The 22686-nt window shown below is 41.5% G+C and overlaps 1 protein-coding gene across 1 annotated transcript in view; it reads right to left on the reverse strand.

Annotated features, from left to right (window-relative positions):
* Positions 1–12206: 12206 nt before the first annotated feature.
* Positions 12207–22686, reverse strand: part of rxraa (retinoid X receptor, alpha a) — a 269828-nt gene continuing 259348 nt past the window's right edge. The window contains 3 exon segments of the mRNA XM_080743804.1: positions 12207–12866; positions 15965–16070; positions 18486–18577. Coding sequence (XP_080599930.1) covers positions 12719–12866; positions 15965–16070; positions 18486–18577 — 346 coding nt within the window. The 3' untranslated portion in view covers positions 12207–12718.

Consider the following 22686-nt stretch of genomic DNA (forward strand, 5'->3'; position numbering starts at 1 on the left):
CGCAGCCGAGTGTGATTTACAATCTCACAACGTGCTGCATCTGCGACGCGACCTGAGCTTGTATGTCTGCTGTTAAACCGGAAGTGTGGTCCAAATAATCTCCAGTAAACTCCCGCGGAAACAGGTGGATATAGCTTGTAGAAAACATTTGGTTTGAAGATGGTTTAAAATGAGCGAAGTGCAATATTTTGATCCAGGCCTGCCACCATCAACCTGATTGATATGTCTCGTCTGTTAGAGACCCAACCACTAGCAATATTTATAAAAAATACGCAGGCCCAAGCCTAAGATGGCAGGTGGTGGTGCTAGAAGACACACGCTCTGCTGCAATCATTTCTGTTAACTGTTGCACAGCTAGAATGAAAATGCAATGCACATTAATATGCGTTTCCCTGACCTGAGAAAAGAACTGTTCAACTTTATCTCCCTCTTTCCTTGCCTTCCAGTTACCGCACTTACCGGTACCTGGTAGAGAGGACACAGATCCCAATTTGAGTCAGAGGTTCTTTCAAAGCATATTGGGAGAGTGTCCATACAGCACAAAGCTGCCAGGAGCATCACAGAAAAGGTGAAACCAGGAGCCAGTAGGCTACGTTTAAATATGTATTAGTTGTCCCAAACAACATGCCAAGCCTTAATGTCATGCCCTGACACCAATGATTGGCCTTGCAACATCATGCAACCATTATGGCAGTTGGAAAGAGTTTTGGTGCGGTTGACCTTAAAACGGTTTTGTTGCAAGGAGTTGCATGAGGAAACCATTGGTGCAAAATTCAATAGAACACAGGAAAATATATATGTTAAGATTGAGTTCTTTACCCTAAGACCCCGGTTGGGAAAAAATGGAAATCTGCTTGATTCTGACAATCCAGTGTTGGTAACTCTGGATTGTACTGGATATATTTTTGTTTGGGACAGCAGTTTCATCCTGCTGTTGCAAAGGCAATATTGTCATCCAAACCCTGCCCAAAGGACTATATTTAAAATGAGGGTCCGGTCTTGCAGAGTTACTTCTGTGTGATGCTAGTGTAGTATGATCAAGTAGGCTGTTAATTCACAGGAAAAAAAAACACAAAACTTAAATATATGGAGATGTCTGCCCGACAACAACGAAATTAAGTGGTGTGTGTGTGTGTGTGTGTGTGTGTGTGTGTGTGTGTGTGTGTGTGTGTGTGTGTGTGTGTGTGGGTGTGGGTGTGCTGAGCTGCATGTCATCGACAAGAGTGGCCATAACCTCAAAGCCTGCTTCGCGATAGGTCAGTCCAATGTCTCTCTTAAAGCCCCTTTTTGTTGAACCTGCTCTTTTCTCCGAGGACATCTATCTTCTGTCAGCCCTCCTTCCTTCCTGAATCTCCCCCCTGCCGACACACACACACACACACACACACACACACACACACACACACACACACACACACACACACACACACACACACACACACACACACACACACTTTTCCCTCCTAAATCGATTCAAATATATAATTAATTATTACATCGATCAGTTCTGTTAACTGTTGCACATCTAGAATGAAAATGAAATGCACATTAATATGTGTTTCCCTGACCTGAGAACAGAACTGTTTAACTTTGTCTCCCTCTTTCCTTTCCTTGCAGTTGTAGCTGCAGAAACCGAAGAGGCCGAAGAGAACTAGAGAGGACACGGATCCCAATTTGTTTTGTGCAAATCTGTGTTACTTATAAAAGGGGATTTCAGTGTTTTTTTTCCCATTTATGATGTTGTATTTTGTGATTGACGTATTTCAATGGTCAGCTTGTTTTTTCACTTTTGACCGCTTGTTGCGAGGCAATGTGTGTTTTTGCTACGAAGTTGTATTGATGTCGTTTGGACGCCTATGAACGTCCCTGCCTGGTGGTGGTGTGCCTGATTAGATGGCTGCCTGTAAGTAACTCATGAGAACCAGTGATATTGTCTTATCATAAAACAGTAACTATGCCTGGGATTTGATCGTATCAATGCTCTGAGAGTCTGAACATTATAGACCTCTATAGGCCTGCAATAACTCTCTTTTTTCTGATTCTGATTTCCATCATCGAATAGGAGGCATGGAATTTTAACTGGGAATGACTGCACTTAAGATCAGACAATTAGACCATTACACCACCACTCAGACAAAATGTGCAGATTTGTTTTAGTAGCCTACTCTTGAAGCATTCATTTATGTATATATACATTTATGTATACTTTACTTTTGACCGCTTTTACTTTTGACTGCTTGTTGCGTTGTGTGTTTTTGCTACAAGGTTGTATTGATGTTGTTTGGACGCCTATGAACGTCCCTGCCTGGTGGTGGTGTGCCTGATTAGATGTCTGCCTGTAAGTAACTCATGAGAACCAGTGATATTGTCTTATCAAAAAACAGTAACTATGCCTGGGATTTGATCGTATCAATGCTCTGAGAGTCTGAACATTATAGATCTTGTATTTGTAGTCTATATTACAAGACTAAAATAAAATGTAATTCTAACGTTCTATCCACAACTATGACAGTTGCAAAGAGCTGCTTTGGTGAGATTGACCCGTGTTGCAAGGAGTTGCATGGCGAATCATTAGTGTAAAATTCAATTCAATTCAATAAAACACAGGAAAATATATATATGTTAAGATTAAGTTCTTGGGGGAGGACCCTCAGACCCCGTTTAGGGAATCTCCCCCCTAACCCCTTAAAAAAAAGAAATAGAAATCTTATTGGTTCTGACATTCCATTGATTCCAATGTTGCCATCCCTGTATATGGTCTAGTGGACTGATGATTGGTCTCTCAGTTCAGAGCAGCCATGTTCAAATCCCAGTTCTCCCATAGGTCATTGCTCTTTTACTTGGACCTTTTTAAGGTTCAAATACAAAAGAATAACTCAAGAGCACTCAAAAGTTAGTGAGCGATGGAGTAGTGGTCTAAAGATCAGACTCTCATTGCTGATGTTCCATGTACAAATCTCAATCCTCCTACATTGCTGTTTTACTTTGACATTTTCATGGGTAAAGTACAAAATAATTACTCAAAAGCACCTGATGTCTTTTTAGGTTGGAGATGGTGTAGTGGTCTAAAGATCAGACTTAAGGTGCAGAGGTTCTGTGTTCAAAACCCAGTCACCCTACTAACTGCTGCTCTATTACATTACTCAAAAGCACCAGAACACATTTACAGTGAGAGATGGCCTAATGGTCTAACACTCAGAGACTCAGTTAAGAGGTTCCATGTTCAAATCCCACTCAACCTAGAGTCCATCTCTGGAGTACATTAACCTTTTTAAGGCTAAAATTGTCTAAATTTTCTCAACTTCTTCCAGTGCTCTCAAGGCATGCTGTCACAACAGAATTTTTTCTGTAAAATGTTTGTTGGAGAGAGTTCTTTCAGATATAACCCCCCGCCTTTAGCTCTCAGGAAACAGGGGGAGGGACACCCCTCCACGATGGTCCTCCATGTACCTTGGGCATGGGACTTGAACCTGTCTGAAACCTGCCTGAAGCAGGGACAACCGATCAAGCGACCATACCATTGAGCCAAGGCACCTTTGGGCCCTCAACAGGTATCTCCTGGTGCTTTTGAGTTGCTCCTGGTGCTTTTGACTACTTCTTTTGTATTTTAGCCTTGAAAAAGGTCCAAGTAATACAGCAACGCAGGAGGACTGAGATTTGAACCTGGAACTTCAGCACTGAGAGGCTGATCTTTAGACCACTAGAGTAGACCGTCTCTCATCAGAGGTATTAACTTTATTCCTACTAGGACTCGGATTAGAACATGGATCCTTTGAACTGAGAGTCCAATCACCAGGCTGCTAAACCATATGCCAATACAGATATTTTGACATGTTCTTTTGTATTTTAATGTTGAAAATGTATTACAGCAATGTGGGAGGACTGAAATTTGAACATGAGACCTCTGCACTGAGAGTCAGTTCTTTATACAACTACACCATCTCTCACACAGGGTTGTCTGACTTGGACCTCATTTGCATGATTTTTTTTCTTCTGTTGTTTCGCCTTGATGGGACTCACTTTTCTCCAGGTGTTTCGCCTTGATGGGACTCACCTTTTTCCAGGTGTTTTGCCTTGATTTTGGGACTCACTTTTTTGGGGATTTTTTGGTATTTTGGGACTCACTTTTCTCTGGGTGTTTCGCCTTGATGGGACTCATTGCCTTCTCATCTTTAAGTCATTACTTAATGACTAGTATAGCTGTATTAAAATGTATTTTTTAAGGCTGGGACTTTAACTGATTAATTGCGATTAATTACAGAAAATGTATGCGATTAAAAAAATGTACGCATTTTAATCGCACTTAGTTTTTGCACCACAGAACCTTCAGTTCGGGCATACCGATCATATCGATGCACCAACCAAGAAGAGACAACAAATGCAAAGGGATAAGTAGCCGATCAGAGCGCTTTGCTTGGCCCAGTGGATGTGAAATTTAGATTTAAAAAACTCACTTGTTGATTCACTCGTACGACAAAATGTGTTTTACTTGAAATAAAATGCTTCTCAGGTCAAATATCAATGTGCGATTAAAATGCGATTCATTGCGACTAATTAATCACAGAGCCTGTAATTAATTAGATTAAAAATTTGAATCGCATCCCAGCCCTAGTATTTTTTTATGTCCAATGTATTTGTATTTAGGTTCATAAAGTTAACATGAGTATATAAATGTGTTTGAAATTAAATCAAAATGTTACATTTCAGGATTCCAATTAAGAAATAACAAAAAATGATTCAGGATTCCAATTCAAAAGAAGCAAAAATAGCCGATCTACAAAACGCATCACGCTTTTGAGCTTGTAGATCTGCTATTTTTGCTTCTATTGTATGCAATACTAGAATGACAAAGTACGACGAAGCAATATGCAATGTGGCCCTCTGGAGTGAAGGTGGAAATATAGTGGCCCTCGCCATCATCAAAGCTGCCCACCCCTGGTCTAAAACATAAGAGCCTTCGGCCATGATTAGTCAATACTCTTCAATACAGGACTTTACTGATATCCACGTAGATCACCATGGAGTAGACCAGACAACAAAACGTACTTTTAAGATTTTTTAATAATAGTTTTTTTTTTTCTGTCCATGAAAGATAGAACATCAGAGAAACAACCCACAAAGAACAGATGAGGAAATTCCATCTCCTTAAAAATATAATGAAAGAGGACAGTCCCTTCTTCTATAGCAATAGCTTGAAAAGGGCAAAGGAGGCAAGTTTCCAGGGTGCCAAGTTCACCGCTCCTCACCCTCACAATGATTCTTCTCTCCTTGCCTTTCCAAATCAACTTTTTTCTTTTTCCACAAACAATGTGTACAACAGCCCACTGAAGGAAATGAGAAGGAACAGAATACATAAGCAAGGGATAAAATTAACTTTGTACAAAAATAGATCTTTTCAGAAGTTATTTCCTTTTTTTTCTTCTTTTTTCTTTTTTTTTTCTCAGACAATTTACTGTCTATGCAACAAAGAAAGCAGTGATTGTGTCACAAGCTTAGCTTTTCCTGATTACATTTTAAACATACAATATAGCCAAGCAACAAATACATTTTGGAGGGCTTAAAGTCTATTAACCTTTCTTTTTGTGTGTGTGTGTGTGTGTGTGTGTGTGTGTGTGTGTGTGTGTGTGTGTGTGTGTGTGTGTGTGTGTGTGTGTGTGTGTGTGTGTGTGTGTGTGTGTGTGTGTGTGTGTACACGCACACGCGCGTGTTATGTTTGCTGCTCTTCTTTTTTAGGTCCCATGAATTGCTCAGAGCTGGTTCTTTTCAGTTTAGAGATGCTGTGATTCTGCTGGTTGATTGAGTTTAGCTCGTTAGAAAGTCAAAATTTCAAAAACAAATGAAAATCAAAGTAAACAAAGAATTCCACTCGTGAAATGTCTTTGTAAAACACCATAAAACACTAAGTTGAATAAAACAATGTCTCACCTATTTGTTTAGAACAGTTTGCCTATTTATTCTATCTAGGTGATAATTTTCATTAGTCAAAGAATACCATTCTCCGTCAATGTCCTGCATTAGAGGTTTGCATTTGCTTATGGCTTGTGCTCAATTCATACTCGGACACACAGCAGCATAGAGAATTTGATTCAATATACCAAGGGTCTCCAATCACTGTAAAAACTAATAGAGCTCAGTGTAATGAGACATAAGTCAGATGCAAGAGAACAGTCAACATCATTTTGGGAAATGAATAGTGTCGGAATTAAATGGAATAGCAAAACAAATCTTCTTTTCAAGGTTAGTGGGCCATGCATTTCAACTGCTACTGTATATTTGTCCACTGGGTTTGGCCTGGCTGGTAATTAGAAGGAGGGGGGAAAAAAAAAAAAAAAGAAATGACAAAAAAAAAATCTGAAAAAGAACAATTCCCTCTACCCTAGTGCTTAGGTTGAAAATATTTAGGTGATTCTTTTCTTCTTTTTTTGTTTTACTAATACATAAGCATCATTATCCCAGAATATAAATACTGTAAACTGAGCTCAACCTGGCAGTCAATACTGTCACCTGGATATTCCAAAATAACACCTCATTACGGGCCACCTCACTGAAGCTAATGAGCCGCATTAATTAAAGAACAAGCCAATGGTTCATATACTGAGGTTATTGCTTTGTTTCTTTTCTTTCAATCTTAACGAGCACACAAACTGAGGTTGCGTCTGACCAAGAGGAATACTAGCATTGATGAAAAAAAGTGCCTTTTTTGTCTGATTAAATACTTGTATAAAATTCAAGTAATGTTGCAGTACTGCATCTCTTCCACAAGGGGGCAGTCACAGCTCTTCCATGGCGGCCAGGTTTCTCAATAATTCTCTCTGGGCCCAAACCTTGTCTCACAAACTAATGATACAATCCCACCTACAGTCTACCTCACCCTCGCAACATTGGCATTGGAACCCGGTCCTAGAACCTTAGTCTTAGAACCCGGTCCTAGAACCTTAGTCTTAGAACCCGGTCCTAGAACCTTAGTCTTCCAACGAGGAGGAAACATGGGGATCTACAGCTTCCAGTGGTGTAAAAAGTACTCACATACTTTACTTAAGTAAAAGTATCAATACTGAAATATAGAATTACTCTGTTACAAGTAAAAGTCCGGAATTCAAAATGTACTTGAGTAAAAGTATGTGTGTTGGCATCAAAATGTACTTAAAGTACCAAAAGTAAAAGTACAAAATGTTTGAAAATAGCCGATCCACAAGCTCACAACGCGTCGCATCGCGGCGCGTTGTGAGCTTGTAGATCGGCTATTTTCAAATAGCCTAGGTATAAAATAGGGCTAAAGTGGTTAAAGGAGCTATAGTCAACTTTTTCATTGTAGGGCCGACACTTTGTTTACATCCTAGTCTATAGATTAGAATGTAAACAAAGTGTCGGTCTCGTCTGACAATGGCCAAAATGATTATTTTATCATTATTTCACGCTTTTAGTGGTCATTTTTGAATAGAAACACATATATGAAGCTTATTTTTTCATAAAATATTTTCGAAACATTATTTTTTATTTTAGCATCCGTTTTTCAAGACAAAGTTGACTATAGCTCCTTTAATATATGTTTTGTAATATTGTAATTTATATCTGCAAAGTAGCTAATAACTAATATTTCCAATTAATGTAGTGGAGTAAAAGTACAACATTTTGATTCGAAGAAGAAGTAAAAGTACTGACACTCGGAAATACTCAAGTAAAGAACAAATACCTCAACATTGTACTTAGGTACAGTACTTAAGTAAAAGTACTTAGTTACTTTACACCACTGACAGCTTCACATGTGGATGAAGCACGTACTGTAGCCTTACATTTTATTTAACAACATCGATCTTCATTGAGAACAACTTCTATGTCGAGGACGAGGACTAGACTTGTAACCTGACTCTACTTTTACCACTGCTGCAATGGCAGAGTCAGGTTACTACACTTGATGTGTGCCGCTGAAACTTCACCCAAGACTTGAAGAACACATATTATACTGTATGACAGGACTGGTATATCATTCATTCCTTCACGGGGTGTTAATATCCCAGACAATTCCTTTTATTGATGAACATGTCGTCGTTGTCGGGTGGAATCCTCGTATCTCCAAGTTTCAAATTTGTAAGTTTCTTTCGCAAAGTAAAGCTCTGCTTCATCATACAAGGCCGTCGCACAAAAGTAGTGAAAACAGCAGATCTACAAGCACACAACGTTCACTAGTTTAAATCCTTTTTAAAATGATAAATGCAAAACAAACAGTTTTGGACATACAAGGTTTTCACCCGACAACGACGATATTTTGTTTTCGCTATCGTATCCCATGGTAGGCGTTACTGCCACTGGCCCCTGGTGTAACAAATGTGTCCTGAAATGAATTGAAACCCCTTAAAATAATCAGAGGAAATTTATATCGTAAGGTCTGAGGTTATAGATTATTTTCTGAAATATTGTACCAATGCGCTACGCAATCTATAAACGGGAAACAATTTTGGACTATTTCAGGAGCCGTGTAGCAGTATAGGCTTTCTATAGGCATTGATACAGAAATCAGAAATGGCCACCAATCATCAAATATCTAAATAAAAAGGTAGCTGTCTAAGGTACTCATACCTCCTGTAAAGGAAGAAATCACATAGGAGTCAGACCCATATCTCACAAACACTGGTTCTGTCCATTGAAAGCAGTGCCGGTTTAAGCCATACTTTTACACTATAAAAACACGACCGTTCCATTGACAATCTTTGGAAATGCGCTTGGTGCATAGTTTTGCAGCAGCTGCAGCATAGAAAGAAAAAGGGAAAGAAGCAGAGATACGGGCGTGTAGCATATTTATACGCAACAGAAACACCGTTCAACTTTTTTTTCAGTTTGACTCGAATGACACTCGTTTGTCCGGAGAAGTGCCGAGAGACAGAGTGAACGTTGGTACTCCGAGGGAGGACGGTTCCTGCTCCCCAGGGGTACAGTATATACTGTATCGCCTCTCTGTGAAGGAACCTGGCTCCACTGTCATGAGGTTAAGTGCCAAGAAACAAACAGACAAACAAACGAAACAAACAAAAAAAAAAACAATGGCTCTTGCTGCAACGACAAGCACTTCTCCCACGCACTGTTCTGGGGAGGAAGCGTGTCAAAGAACTTTAACCCATTTAGGCCTAGGATTATTGACTGCTTTAACTGTTGAAAAATAGCAGATATACAAGCTCACAGCCTTGTAGATCTGCTATTTTTGGAAAAAAGTCGTAAAATGTGTGCAAATCTTTGAATATACTGTATGTATTTTTAGAGCGAACGTTTGTAACTCAAATTTTGCTTCTGGGTGGTCCCTGGAACTAAATATTTTGAGATGGGGGTCCGTGGCCAAATACATATCATTTTGGGGGTCCTTGACATGAAAAGGGTTTAGAACCACTGACATAGTAGTCTCTCAAGAACAGACTAACTGAGCTCCAGTTAAGTGAAAAGGACCTTTTCTTTGACGATGGCTAGCCAGATTGCTGACATAGAAACATAGGTTTTTCAAAAAACCTTAGAAGGATTCAAAAGACACTTATAGAATTGGGTAAAAATTAAAATTTTCACGATTTAAAAAAATGGCAGATCTACAAGCTCGCAGCGCTGTGAACTTGTATATCTGCTATTTGTCAATAGTTAAAGCATAAAATAATGATACACAATACTGTGTACCCGTTCTAAATGGGTTTAAAGGAGGTAATTGCGAATTGTTGTTTAAGTGAAAAAGAAACTATTAAACGAAACAAAAAAACAAACAAAAAAAACACCATCAATACTGCGTACGGTTGTAACGTCCTGTACAGGTAGATAGAAGGTGGCTCTGAAGCTAGGCTCCAACTGCGAGGTGCCATGGGGTTACTGGGCGAGGAAGAGATAATGGTTTGGTGAATTTCGCAAGAAAGAGGGAATATACAGTAAGGGTGTGTGTTGGTGTGTAAGAAAGAGATGCAAAGGGAGCTCAGAGGCCAGAGGAATACGAGAAAGAGAAAAAAAAAAGAGATATGGCATCACTTCAAAAAGCACTTTGCTTTGGTCCCACAACAATTCCCCGCGGCGCTGTCTTGGACAAAAACCAACAGCCAAGATCCAACCGTCAATGTTTCAAGAGTTTTCTGCACACCTTGGCCATACATAGCCTTTCCGCACGCACGCACGCACGCACGCACGCACGCACGCACGCACGCACGCACGCACGCACGCACGCACGCACGCACGCACGCACGCACGCACGCACGCACGCACGCACGCACGCACGCACGCACGCACGCACGCACGCACGCACGCACGCACGCACGCACGCACACACACACACACACACACACACACACACACACACACACACACACACACACACACACACACACACACACACACACACACACACACACACACACACACACACACACACAGTGATGTTCATGTAGCATACAGCTATTGTGAGGCTGAGGATGTCAAAAAAAGGTGTGGGGAAAAAAGACAAAAAGCCCAGAGGCATATAGCGTCCTTCTACCCAGGGTTACCATTACCATTCAAGACATGTGCAGATAGTCCCAGCTGAAGCTCGGTCTCCCAACTCCGCGCTCAGTCATTGCATTATCTTCTGAAGGGGCCGATTCCGGGACTAACGTTGCGTCTTCTCCCATTATCTCCAACGCTACACAGTGTTAGCAAGAGAAAGACGTGGTTTAACTTGTCACTGGATTTGAGTAGAGACCTGAGTTGAGCACCTGCAGTCTGATTCTTCCCCGCTTGCAAGTCCAAATATTAGAGGCTTATAATACACCTCTCCAAACCAGACGGAGCAGGACCTGACCTGCTGTTGCCCGGCTTGTCCTGTAACTGAACGCAGGAAAATGTAAGTGTTAATCTTTCCAGGCGTGTCCCGTCCAGTCCTTCTCCAACGCTAGTCCCGAAAGGTTCTGAAGCATGGGGTTGGAGGCCCCTTCACAACACTGCGCATCCAATGACATCCCCACCGCTGTTTGAAACCCCACCTGCGAGCGGAGCCCAAGCCAGATTTAGACTTTGTCGCACGCCTGTGTGTCGAGCACCAAAAAAAATGAATCACGATCTACAACAAGGTTCCCCAATAGGTGGCCCGCGGGCCATTTGCGGCCCGCGGGGGGATACTGTCTGGCCCACACCAACCCCGGTAATAATGCATTGGTGGTATAAGAGCAGCAACGACACTAGTATATCGTGTCGTTGTCGGGTGGAAATCTCGTATCTCCAAATTTTTACGTTCTTTCGCAAATCATACAAGGCCGTCGCACAAAAGTAGTGGAAAAAGAGCAGATCTACAAGCACACAACGCCTCGCACCGCGAGGCGTTGTGTGCTTGTAGATCGGCTGTTTTCACTAGTTTGACTCATTTTTAAAAAGATAAATTCAAAACGAACAGTTTTGGACATACAAGATTTTCACCCGACAACAACAAAAACTGACGCTGGAGTAGTGGGAACGGCACCCTTGCCCCCTGCAATGTTGCGGCCCTCGGCTTAGCACTCTAGACATAATTCGGCCCTTGAGGGAAAACTAATTGGGGAACCCTGTAAATCGGCTATTTTTGGTGCACGACACGATGCGCATTCCAAGCATAAATCAGGCAAAAGGGTGTTAGACCTGATCACCATTGTCTTTTGTTTGTCATGTTAGAAAAAAAAAGAAAAGAAAAAGAACAAATCAATAAAAGAATAAAAAGCAACGACCAAAACAATGGCTCAATACAATCCATGTATCCTCAGTCCGTCCTCATTTCAGTCCAATGTTGTCACTCGTTTTGTCTCAGGATTTTTCATATATATATATTTCTTATTTATATATTTGTACAAGGTATAAAACAGACCCATTAGACACGATGGGTTTTCATTTTATCGAAACACGTCAAAGGGAGCAAAGAAGAGAAAAGGGAGGGGAGGGGGTGCCCCCGTGTTTCTCAGTTTTTTGGATGAATCTGTCTCTTTTGCCGGAGCGGGGGGGATTCGAACACGTCCACAGCGACTCCACGTCCACCAGGGGGGGGGGGGGGGGGGGGGGGGGGGATGGTAGTGGCGTTACCGGCAGCGGTGGGATTTTTCATTTCTTAACCCATTTAGGCATAGGATTATTGAATGCTTTAACCAGTGAAAAATAGCAGATATACAAGCTCACAGCGTGGCACCGAGTGCCGCGCTGCGAGCTTGTAGATCTGCTATTTTTGAAAAAGTCGTGAGAAATGTGTGCAAATCTTTGAATATATGTATTTTCAAAGCGAACGTTTGTAACTCAAATTTTGCTTCTGGGTGGTCCTTGGAACTATAATATTTTGAGATGGGGGTCCGTGGCCAAATACATACCATTTTGGGGGCCCTTCACATGAAAAGGTTTGAGAACCACTGACATAGTTAGTCTCTGAAGAACAGACCAACTGAGCTCCAGTTAAGTGAAAAGGACCTTTTCTTTGACGATGGCTGGCCAGATTGCTGACATATAGAAACATAGTTTTTTTTTTTTTTTAAATCTTAGAAGGATTCAAAAGACACTTATAGAATCGGGTAAAAAAAATATAATTCTCACGATTTTTCAAAAATAGCAGATCTACAAGCTCGCTTGTGAGCTTGTATATCTGCTATTTTTCAATAGTTAAAGCATAGAATAATGATACACCATAATGTGTACCCCGTTCTGAATGGGTTAAAAGGGAAGGTGGGTGGTGACGGGAGGAGAAAGGTGTCCTATAGGCCATGTCCTCCCACCATTATGTCATTTGATGGGGCGCCTCCAGCATCTCCATGAGGAAGGTGTCGATGGGCGTGTCGCCGATGAGCTTGAAAAAGAACAAGTGCTCCAGGCACTTCAGACCAATGGAACGCAGCGCTGGTAACCGCAGCAACAGCTTGGCGAACCTGCCACGGCACAACACAACGCAACACAACGCAACACAACACAACACAACACAACACAACACAACACAACACAACACAACGCAATACAACACAACACAACACAGGGGGAGAGAAGAAGAAAAAGAAGAAATCTCAGCGTTATTCTCTTGACAAAGAGACGGATGAATGAGAATGACATGAAAGGAAAAGTGGTACAATGCGGTACAGTATCCCTACTGTTTTTCCAACATCTGCGAGGAATCACACTCAGGTGCCACATATCGTCGTTGTCGGGTGAAAACCTTGTATGTCCAAGACCGTTCATTTTGCATTTTGCATTTTAAAAAAGATTTAAACTAGTGAAAACAGCAGAGAAACTTGGAGATACGAGGTTTTCCACCCAACAACGACGATATGGTGCATAGTTTTAGGAGGAGAAATATTGAAATTGTATGATGTTTTCTTTTTTTCCTGAGCTCATCATAAATAGCCCTTTGAAGCATTGCGATTCATGTAAGTCCTCACAAAGGAAAACCATATGATTCTATATGTAATCTGTAATGTAATAAAGAGCTGAAACAATATCCAAAATAAAGTAGTCTGCAGATAAATTAAGTAGTAGGAGCAGTGGTGGAAAAAGTACTCAAATGTTTTTACTTAAAGATGGGGTGCCATTTCCCCCTCCCCCCCCAAAGAAACATGATGATCAGCTATTATGATTACAGTATTTTCTGGACTATAAGGCGCACCTGACTATAAGGCGCACTGTCAATGAATGGTCTATTTTCAAACTGTTTTCATATATAAGGCGCACCTGACTATAAGGCGCACATAATAGACGCTACCGTTGCATTATGCATCCAACAGATGGAGCTGTGCTAAAGGGAATGTCAATGTCAATGAATGATCCATATATAAGGCGCACTGGACTATAAGGCGCACTGTAGTTTTTTGAGAAATTTAAAGGCTTTTAAGTGCGCCTTATAGTCCGGAAAATACGGTATACTAGTGGGAAGACTTTTTCCCCAAAAAGTGCACAGAAAGAGTTAAAAATTATGTTTTTATGTGGTCACAACTAGTTGTCAGGTGGGTGGTGACCCAGCTGAAGTTAGCCATACCCACAGCGTTGGGGGTATGGTAAAAGGATGATTATTATTGTTATATCTTTCAGGAAGGACCAAAAATACTCAGAGAAGGCAAATTTGCACATTATAACCCCACCCTGTGGTCTATTGGCGTAATGTTTACTCAATAGACACTATACAAAACAGAAAAAGTACAAAACTATGGCACCACCTCTTTAAGTAAAAGTATCCATACTGCAATACAGAAGTAGCCTACTTTGTTATAATCGATTAAATCCTTTATTTGGATGATGAACTGTTGCAGCCCTATAGCAGTGGTTCTAAAAGCGGATTCCAGGGACTCTGTGGGTTCCTTTAGGGCAGTGGTTCTCAACCTTTTCAGGCTGTGACCCCCAAAATGATCATATTTTAACTCCCCACCTTGACAAGCACTAAGAGTTGAGGCATTACATTTTGTATAACACGGCTCTATTTTGAAAGCAGCAGGTCTACATGCTCACAACGCCTCGCCTTGCGAGACGTTGTGAGCATGTAGATCTGCTATTTTCACAATTTCTGCCTCTAAATATTTGACAATTTGGCCAGTGTTTAATTTGTCATTTATTTTTTAAATTTGAGGTGTTAAAAAGTCCTTAAATTGTCACTCTAGAAATTTGCAGACACCCTCTATAAACCTAAACGTTGCGTTGGTTTGGTTTCTACTGTTGAGTGAGAAAACAATGTTGCACATTAACACTTTGCAAGCCACGGGGAGCCCCTTAATATTAAAAGCGGAATATACCGGACATCTGAGCAAGGAGTCTCAGCCGCGCCGTCTTTTACCGTACTGGGTCATTAAAAACGAAATAAATGATTTTTATCCGAAAATCGGCGATCGTCTAACCTTCCCTAGTCACCACTCGTCCATCGATAGCGCATGGCTCGTCTGACATGAAGCAGAAGTGACGTCAGGTCCATTCCTTGCAGAGGCTTCCCAGCAGCCGTCCATTTTCTGTTTATACGTTAGTGCTAGTATAGCAGGAGTGCTGGGGGCTATGCGAGCGAAAATGCTCATATCTACTCTTGAGTCATACGTGGATTATTTGAGCCGACATTTACGTGAACGGATCGTGCACGCGAAACGCACAGGGATAAGATGCGTCGGCCGAAACCCCCACTCTAAGCCAATGCAGATTGAATAATTTCACTGGGAACTGTGGTGAGTATACAACGGGGATTGCGGTATGGTAATGGGGGATGAAGACCACGTGATATAGCGCTGAATGTCTTGTAAAATGAACGCGGTTCAGATCATAATATAATACATTTCAAGGCTAATCTACAACAAGCCATTCTATTTCGGCTGGCAAAGTGTTAAGTTAATCATCTGGGAACCCCCCCCAAAATAATTTGGTGACACCCCTTGGGGTCCCGAACCTCAGGTAGAGAACCACTACTTTAGGGCGGTCTAAATTGACCCACACAAGGCTGTAACTCTAATAACAGTGTACAAACGGAACCAAATGAACCCGTCAGGGTTCCATTTGTACACTGTCATCGAGTTATGGGGAGACCTTGAAATGTGAATGTTTGAGAAACACAGTCCTGTAGCTCCAGGTGCCACGCATAGGGCTGTCACGATATGACATTTTACATGACGATTAATTGTCACTCAAATAATTGGCGATTAACGATTTAATTGTGTTTTTGTCGTTGCATTTGTCGTTACATTTCTGTTTGGCTTTTAGGCTTTGAAGTTGCACATGGTAGATATGACACATAACCTAAATATACAAAGAAATTACTGACATATTTGACAACTTACTACTTAAAAAATAACTTTGATAGTGGAAATAGCCGATCTACAAGCTCACAACGCGTCGCGATGCGACGCGCTGTGAGCTTGTAGATCTGCTATTTCCACTATTTCGGACATTTTCCAACATTCACGATTATGACGATTATGACAAAATAATTGCGATTATGTCAAATAATCACGATTAGACGATTATGTAATAATTGTGACAGCCCTTGCCACGCATCATCATACAGTACCTGCCAGGCTGCTCGGGGTATTTCTGTTTGCAGTAGGCCTCCAGAGACGCATACACCTTCTCCCTCAGGGCCTCTACCTCGCCTGGATTGGACAGACCTTTGGAGTCTGCGGAGGGGCACCCACAATCACAACACAATCACAACACAATCACAACAATATAGTGATGAGTTCGTCGACTAAAACTATGGCGACTGCCTCTTTTTCACTGACGAAAAACCGAATAAGAAATCAATAAAAACGATGACTAAATCAACTGTAGATTTAGTCGACTGAAAATTTTAATTGACTAAAATCTTACGATATTTAGTCGACTAAAACTAAAACATTTCCAATGACTAAAATATGACTAAAACTAAATGTATTCAAAAGACTATGACGAAAAACACATACATATTTGATTTGAAAATCAACACTGGTTTACAGGTGTAAAGAAGTGAGTGAAAATTCAATTTGTTCCACGTGCGCACCATTGTGTCGTACTTGGTAGTATTCCATGAGAGAAGAGCACAAGCGTAATTTGTATAGGGTTGATGGGTTTAATAAACCCAAGGGCCCCCCTACTGGTGACAGTATTATAAATTCATATGCTATTCGTTGTTGTCAGGTGAAAACCTTGTATGTCCAAAACTGTTCGTTTTGCATTTTTCATTTTAAAAATGATTTAAACTAGTGAAAACAGCCGATCTACAAGCACACAACGCCTCGCACTGCGAGGCGTTGTGTGCTTATAGATCTGCTGTTTTCACTACTTTTGTGCGACGGCCTTGTACGATGAAGCGGGGCTTTGCTTTGCGAAAGAGAGGATATGAGGTGGAGTGAGAGCAAAAGTAAAGCGAGAAAACAGGTTACATTTTTCCTGCACTCTTATTTATATCATTTATTTAAACTGAAACTGCAATTAGTGGGAAGCTTGCACACAATCATTTCAACCATTGTTTTATACCTGGTATAAACCTGTGATAATAAACTGAAGTTGATGTTGAGTTGATCTAGAGGACAATTCTTTTTAGAATCAACAGAGGAAACATAATTGATTGATCATTTTCTTTTCTGGATAAACAAAACAACGTGAATCCATGTCTGTTGTTGCTGGGCCTGTCACATCAGACTCTGTGGGAATGGGTACATTTTAGTGCATTACCAGACCCCACTAGGGATATAGGACGATAAGCGGTACTATCGTTTATCGTGACAAAAAACACTCACGATAATCGTATGGTGGAGATTTAATTTATCGTGATATCGTCCTCCGTCATGCACTGGGATCACTTCACCTTTTATTTGCCGAGCTGCATATCCGGTACCACTTAAACCCTCTATAATTGGTAAAAGGGACAATAATATAAGTACTCGATACAGTCTTTTGTCACTCTCTATCAAATGTCTTTGACAAAAAATAGCCGATCTACAAGCTCACAACGCGTCGCAACAGATGTTCCGTCCCAGGATCATTTTGATTATCATGATAATATCGTAAATCGCGATAATCACATTTCTTTTGTCACAGTAATCGTGATATGACATTTTCATATCGTCCCATCCCTAGACCCCACAGCCCCCTGCTACACCCACTCAGCCTGCAGTCAGGACAAGCCCCAGTGAGCTCCTAATTACTTTGGAATCAGACAGAAAAGGCTGTATGATGACTAGTACACCATGCTGAACACAGGAGCAGAGTGCCCGTGCTAAAGCAGGCTGAGGGCTGGAGGCTGCTCTTGATCTCTCGCACGCGCGCGCACACACACACACACACACACACACACACACACACACACACACACACACACACACACACACACACACACACACACACACACACACACACACACACACACACACACACACACACACACACACACAAGCATGCAACACACAGGCATAAACAGACCCTCAAATGAATATGTATTTGTTCCGCGGACCCTCATCTGAAAACATCTTCTGTCAGGGATCCATCTCAAGATCCATCTTAAATGGTTTTGTAAAAGAAATTCCACATTATTTTAATATATATCCACCTGTTTCAGCGAGAATTTACTGTAGCATTATTCGCGGGACACTTCCGGTTACTGTAACAGCAGACATACAAGCTTACGCCGCGTCGCAGATGCAACCGTTGTGAGCTTGCAGATCATTCTGCGGCGCCGGAAGCTGCCTGCACATTCTGCGCAATGCACGATGGGATGTTGGAAAGTTGTTGATATATTTTACAAATATACAGTATACATACATATTAACATATTTGTTAACACGTTCAAAATGTAAAGCATTGCGATGCATTGTGAGTGCTTCCAGAGCAGACCTGGGCCAAACGGTATTCTGTGAGGACTTTTCACAGTTTGTGTGATACCGTTTTCACAGAATGATTTCACATGGTTCACTTTTCGTTTAAATGTATCCTAATATTCTTTTTGACCATTTGATCTAGACTGATTGTACAATAATAATGGATTGAGTTGCGGACTGGGTCTATATGGAAGAAAAATCAAGCAGAAAAAAAGGTTTAGGGGTAACAGAACATACCTGGGTTGAAGAGAACAATAGCTCGAAGGCAGCCCAGTTCTGTCTTGTCCATCTGCATGTCTCTCATCTTGGACACCAGCTCCGTGAGCACTCTAAGCACAAGAGATAAGAGCATACATATATTCCTGTTACACACAGGTCTTATTCAATATCAAGAGATAAGAGCATATATTCCTGTTACACACAGACAGGTCTTATTCAATATCAGATGTTAAATAGCATCGCCATTGGGCAGAAACCTCTCCACTGTTCACTTTGTTATGTATTTCCATAAATTAAGGCTATATAATACTTTGTCATTTGACAGTGTCGATATACAAGTGCGGAGTGCCGACCTACTGTACAAGTTCACACCATGTGCTGTAGCATTGTGACCCATTGTGGGCTTGTAGATCTATTGGCACTGGTCCATTTCTAGACCAGGGTGTTCCAATTTGATTATTTTGTGGGGGACCGGCCTGAAAAGTTGGGGAACCCTTGCACTAGACTACCAAGTTTGAGGCTGTTCACTCGAACAGTGCCCGAGTTAAGCCTGGTACATTCAGACATACTGTACATACATACGTACATACGTACATACATACATACATACATACATACATACATACATACTGTACATACATACATACATACATACATACATACATACATACATACATACACACACACATACACACATAGATAAGAAGTCATTTTGTGGTTATACGTGGTTACGTCTGTCGTTGGGGTTTATAAATCCTTAACCAAGGAAAAGTATTAACAAGAGCCTGTGACTAAATAACCACAATGGATCCATTGGAACGCCGATCTTTTATTTACTGATAAAGTAACGGTTTTGGACATGCAGGTTCCCTCCCGGCTGACAGCAACAATACATTGCATTCAAAGCATCCACACGTTGTGCTGCCAGTTATGCGTTATAATGACCAGGGACGTGCTGGGCCCCTGATTCAGCCCGGGAAAAAGAGTTGTAGAGGCCCTCATTGCGCGCTATAGAGAGAGATCTCTCTCTATAGCGCTGCTGCTACTCAAAGATTTGCCATTTCAGATCATGACAAGTGACAAGCCAGTGGGCCAATTACATGAGTTATTTTTCGTCGTTGTCGGGTGGAAACCTTCTATGTCCAAAAACCGTTTGTTTTGTATTTCATAATTATAAAAATTATTTAAACTAGTGAAAACAGCCGATCTACAAGCTGCTTGTAGATCTGCTGTTTTCAGTACTTTTGTGCAACGGCCTTGTATGATGAAGCAGGGCTTTGCTTTGCGAAAAAATTTACAAATTTGAAACTTGGAGATACGAGGTTTCTGCCCGACAGTGACGATTTACTTTGTTGTCCGCCCAGCCCCCAAAATGGAACAAAGGCCGACATTTTATTTAAATTTTTTTCCTAATGGCCGGCCTGGACCGGCCGGGAATGAACCGGCCGTTCGGGAGTTGTCCCGCTTTTCCCAATGGCCAGCACGTCCCTGATAATAACGCATTGAACACAACAACGGTAGGTTTATTGCATATCAGCATGTTTATGCACACAGTGTTATGATAACACATACAGAACCGAAGCGGCACAAGAGGTTGTGCATATGATTACCATTTACACCGTCTCCAGTAAGTGATACCACCAGCCCATTGTAATCGTCTATTAGCCATGTTGAATGATTTATAATTGTCCTGTTCCCCTGACAGGCTATTGTAGTGAAGAAGATAGCTATACTTACTAATTTATGTGATGGGCAAATGTATTACTATTTTTACATGTGAACACTGCACTTCACTGTGTTACGCGCTGTTTCTCATAACAGCAGGGACGTGCTGGCCATTGGGAAGAGCGGGACAACTCCCGAACGGCCGGTTCATTCCCGGCCGGACCAGGCTGGCCATTATGAAAAAATAAATAAAAATAAAATGTCGTCCTTCGTTTCATTTTGGGGGCTGGGCGGCCAACAAAGTAAATCGTCACTGTCGGGCAGAAACCTCGTATCTCCAAGTTTCAAATTTGTAATTTTTTTCCACAAAGCAAAGCCCTGCTTCATCATACAAGGCCGTCGCACATAACTAGTGAAAACAGCAGATCTACAAGCACACAACGCCTCGCGGTGCTTGTAGATCGGCTGTTTTCACTAGTTTAAATCATTTTTTAAAATGATAAATACAAAACAAACGGTTTTGGACATACAAGGTTTCCACCCGACAACGACGCATTATAACTCATGTAATTGGCCCACTGGCTTGTCACTTGTCATGATCTGAAATGGCAAATCTTTGAGTAGCAGCAGCGCTATAGAGAGAGATCTCTCTCTATAGCGCGCAATGAGGGCCTCTCCAACTCTTTTTCCCAGGCTGAATCAGGGGCCCAGCATGTCCCTGCATAACAATGTAGCCCATTGGCTGCATGGATATCATTTATTTTTTAAATTAATATAATACTGTAATTATTTTCATTTCTGAACTTTCCCATGACCTCTTTACTATTTGATGGTCTCTAAACACCAAACACCTTTTTTAATATATTTTCTTGTTCCTCTTGAATTTATTTATTTTTAATTCAGTTTATTACTACTACTACTATTTAATTACTCACTATTATCTATTTGGTTTATGTTTTTATTTCCATTCTTCCTGTTCATCTCAGCTGTGGGGAGGGTAAAAAAGCCAAACCTAATGAAACAATTTTTAAAAATAATATTTTCTAGCTTTGAATCAATCTGAATCTTTTGTGTTGAATAGGAAGTAAACAAGTTACTACACACATTACGTTGACAGTTCCTCACCCAGCCCTGTCAAATCCTTAAATAAACAGTCGGAGATTGTATTCATATTTCTTTCCACTAAATGTAATTGTGGCCCATCCTCGTTTGACCAAGCCCACCCCGTCAGCAGTCTCTGCCTTTTGCCACAAATTCAAGCATTGCTAAAATAAACACTATTAATTTCCAAACACTCAATTCAGAATATGAAACGCTATCCTGTCCAGAAAGCTAAATCACTGGAAATGTTTTCGCTGATAATTACGTTGAGTGGATGTTTTTTTTTTATAAAAGGAAACCCAGAGCCGCAGAAGGAGCACAGTTTGTAATCTAACGCCGACACTTCAATTTCAAGTGGGTGACGTCACCATGGAGGGAGATCCCGGAGTCAGTTGAACTCCTAACCCCTCTTTGCAGTGGCGTCAGTTCAGCAAAAGCTAAGGTATGGCAACAGGCATGATGAATATATTTTAATAAGTAAATTATTTCCCCCCCTGTAGCCAAGGTATGGCAGCTGCCATACCTTGCCATACCCAATTGACGCCTCTGGCGCCTACACTCTTGACTTACAGTATACTTCGTCCCGTGCCGGAGTCCCAACGCCCGCGACACAGCCGATCTACAAGCTCACAACGCATCAGATTGTGACGCGGTGTGAGTTTGTAGATCGTCTATTTTCATCGTGCGGCACACAGTCGTACGGAAATGCTGTATTAATACTCCGCTGCATGTTGAACACAACCGATTTTCCAGCCGTGTCACGCTGTCAGCAACGCATTGCATTGCATCTCATTAGCTCGAAAATCTGTTGCTTTCAACAAGCGGTGGAGAATAAATCAGGCTTTTCTCTCCACTTCGCCGTTCGTTCTCCCTTTTGCCTTTCTCTCCCTCCCTTTCTTTCCTCGCAGAGAGCAAAGTCCACAGAAACTCCAGTTCATTCTAATTCAATTTGCCCTGAGGAACAATGGGGGGGGGGGGGGGGGGGGGGGGGGGAAGGAAAAAAGAGGCTCGAGTGCATAAGTTAACCAGGCTCTTCATTTGTAAGGAGCAGGGGAGACGAGTAGATAAAGAAACATTATCAGTGTCCAGCATCTTAATGCACCCGCCTCAAGTTAATATGGAGATGTAATCCATCCTTTGGAGGTGAACTCTCTCTCGTCTACACTAATGACTGAGCTAAAGGGACGCAGAGAATTCAGGAAGGCAAGACAAGAGCCGGGGAAGAAAGGAGAGAAGAACCGAGCACTTCCTACAGCCTACGCTGCACATTTCTTCTGAGTGTTTAACCACTTGAACACTATCGCCCCTATTCTGGGGCGGACTTTCAGCCAGTGTGTGGTGTTCCAAAGGGTGATACTGTATAACAAGGGTCTTCAACAGGGGGTCCGGGACCCTAGGGGGTCCTCCAAATCTTTGTGTGATAGAAACCTTTTTTCCCCTTTTTTTATATTAA

Source organism: Nannobrachium achirus (assembly GCF_963921795.1).
Source record: "Nannobrachium achirus genome assembly, chromosome: 15".
Lineage (NCBI taxonomy): Eukaryota > Metazoa > Chordata > Actinopteri > Myctophiformes > Myctophidae > Nannobrachium > Nannobrachium achirus.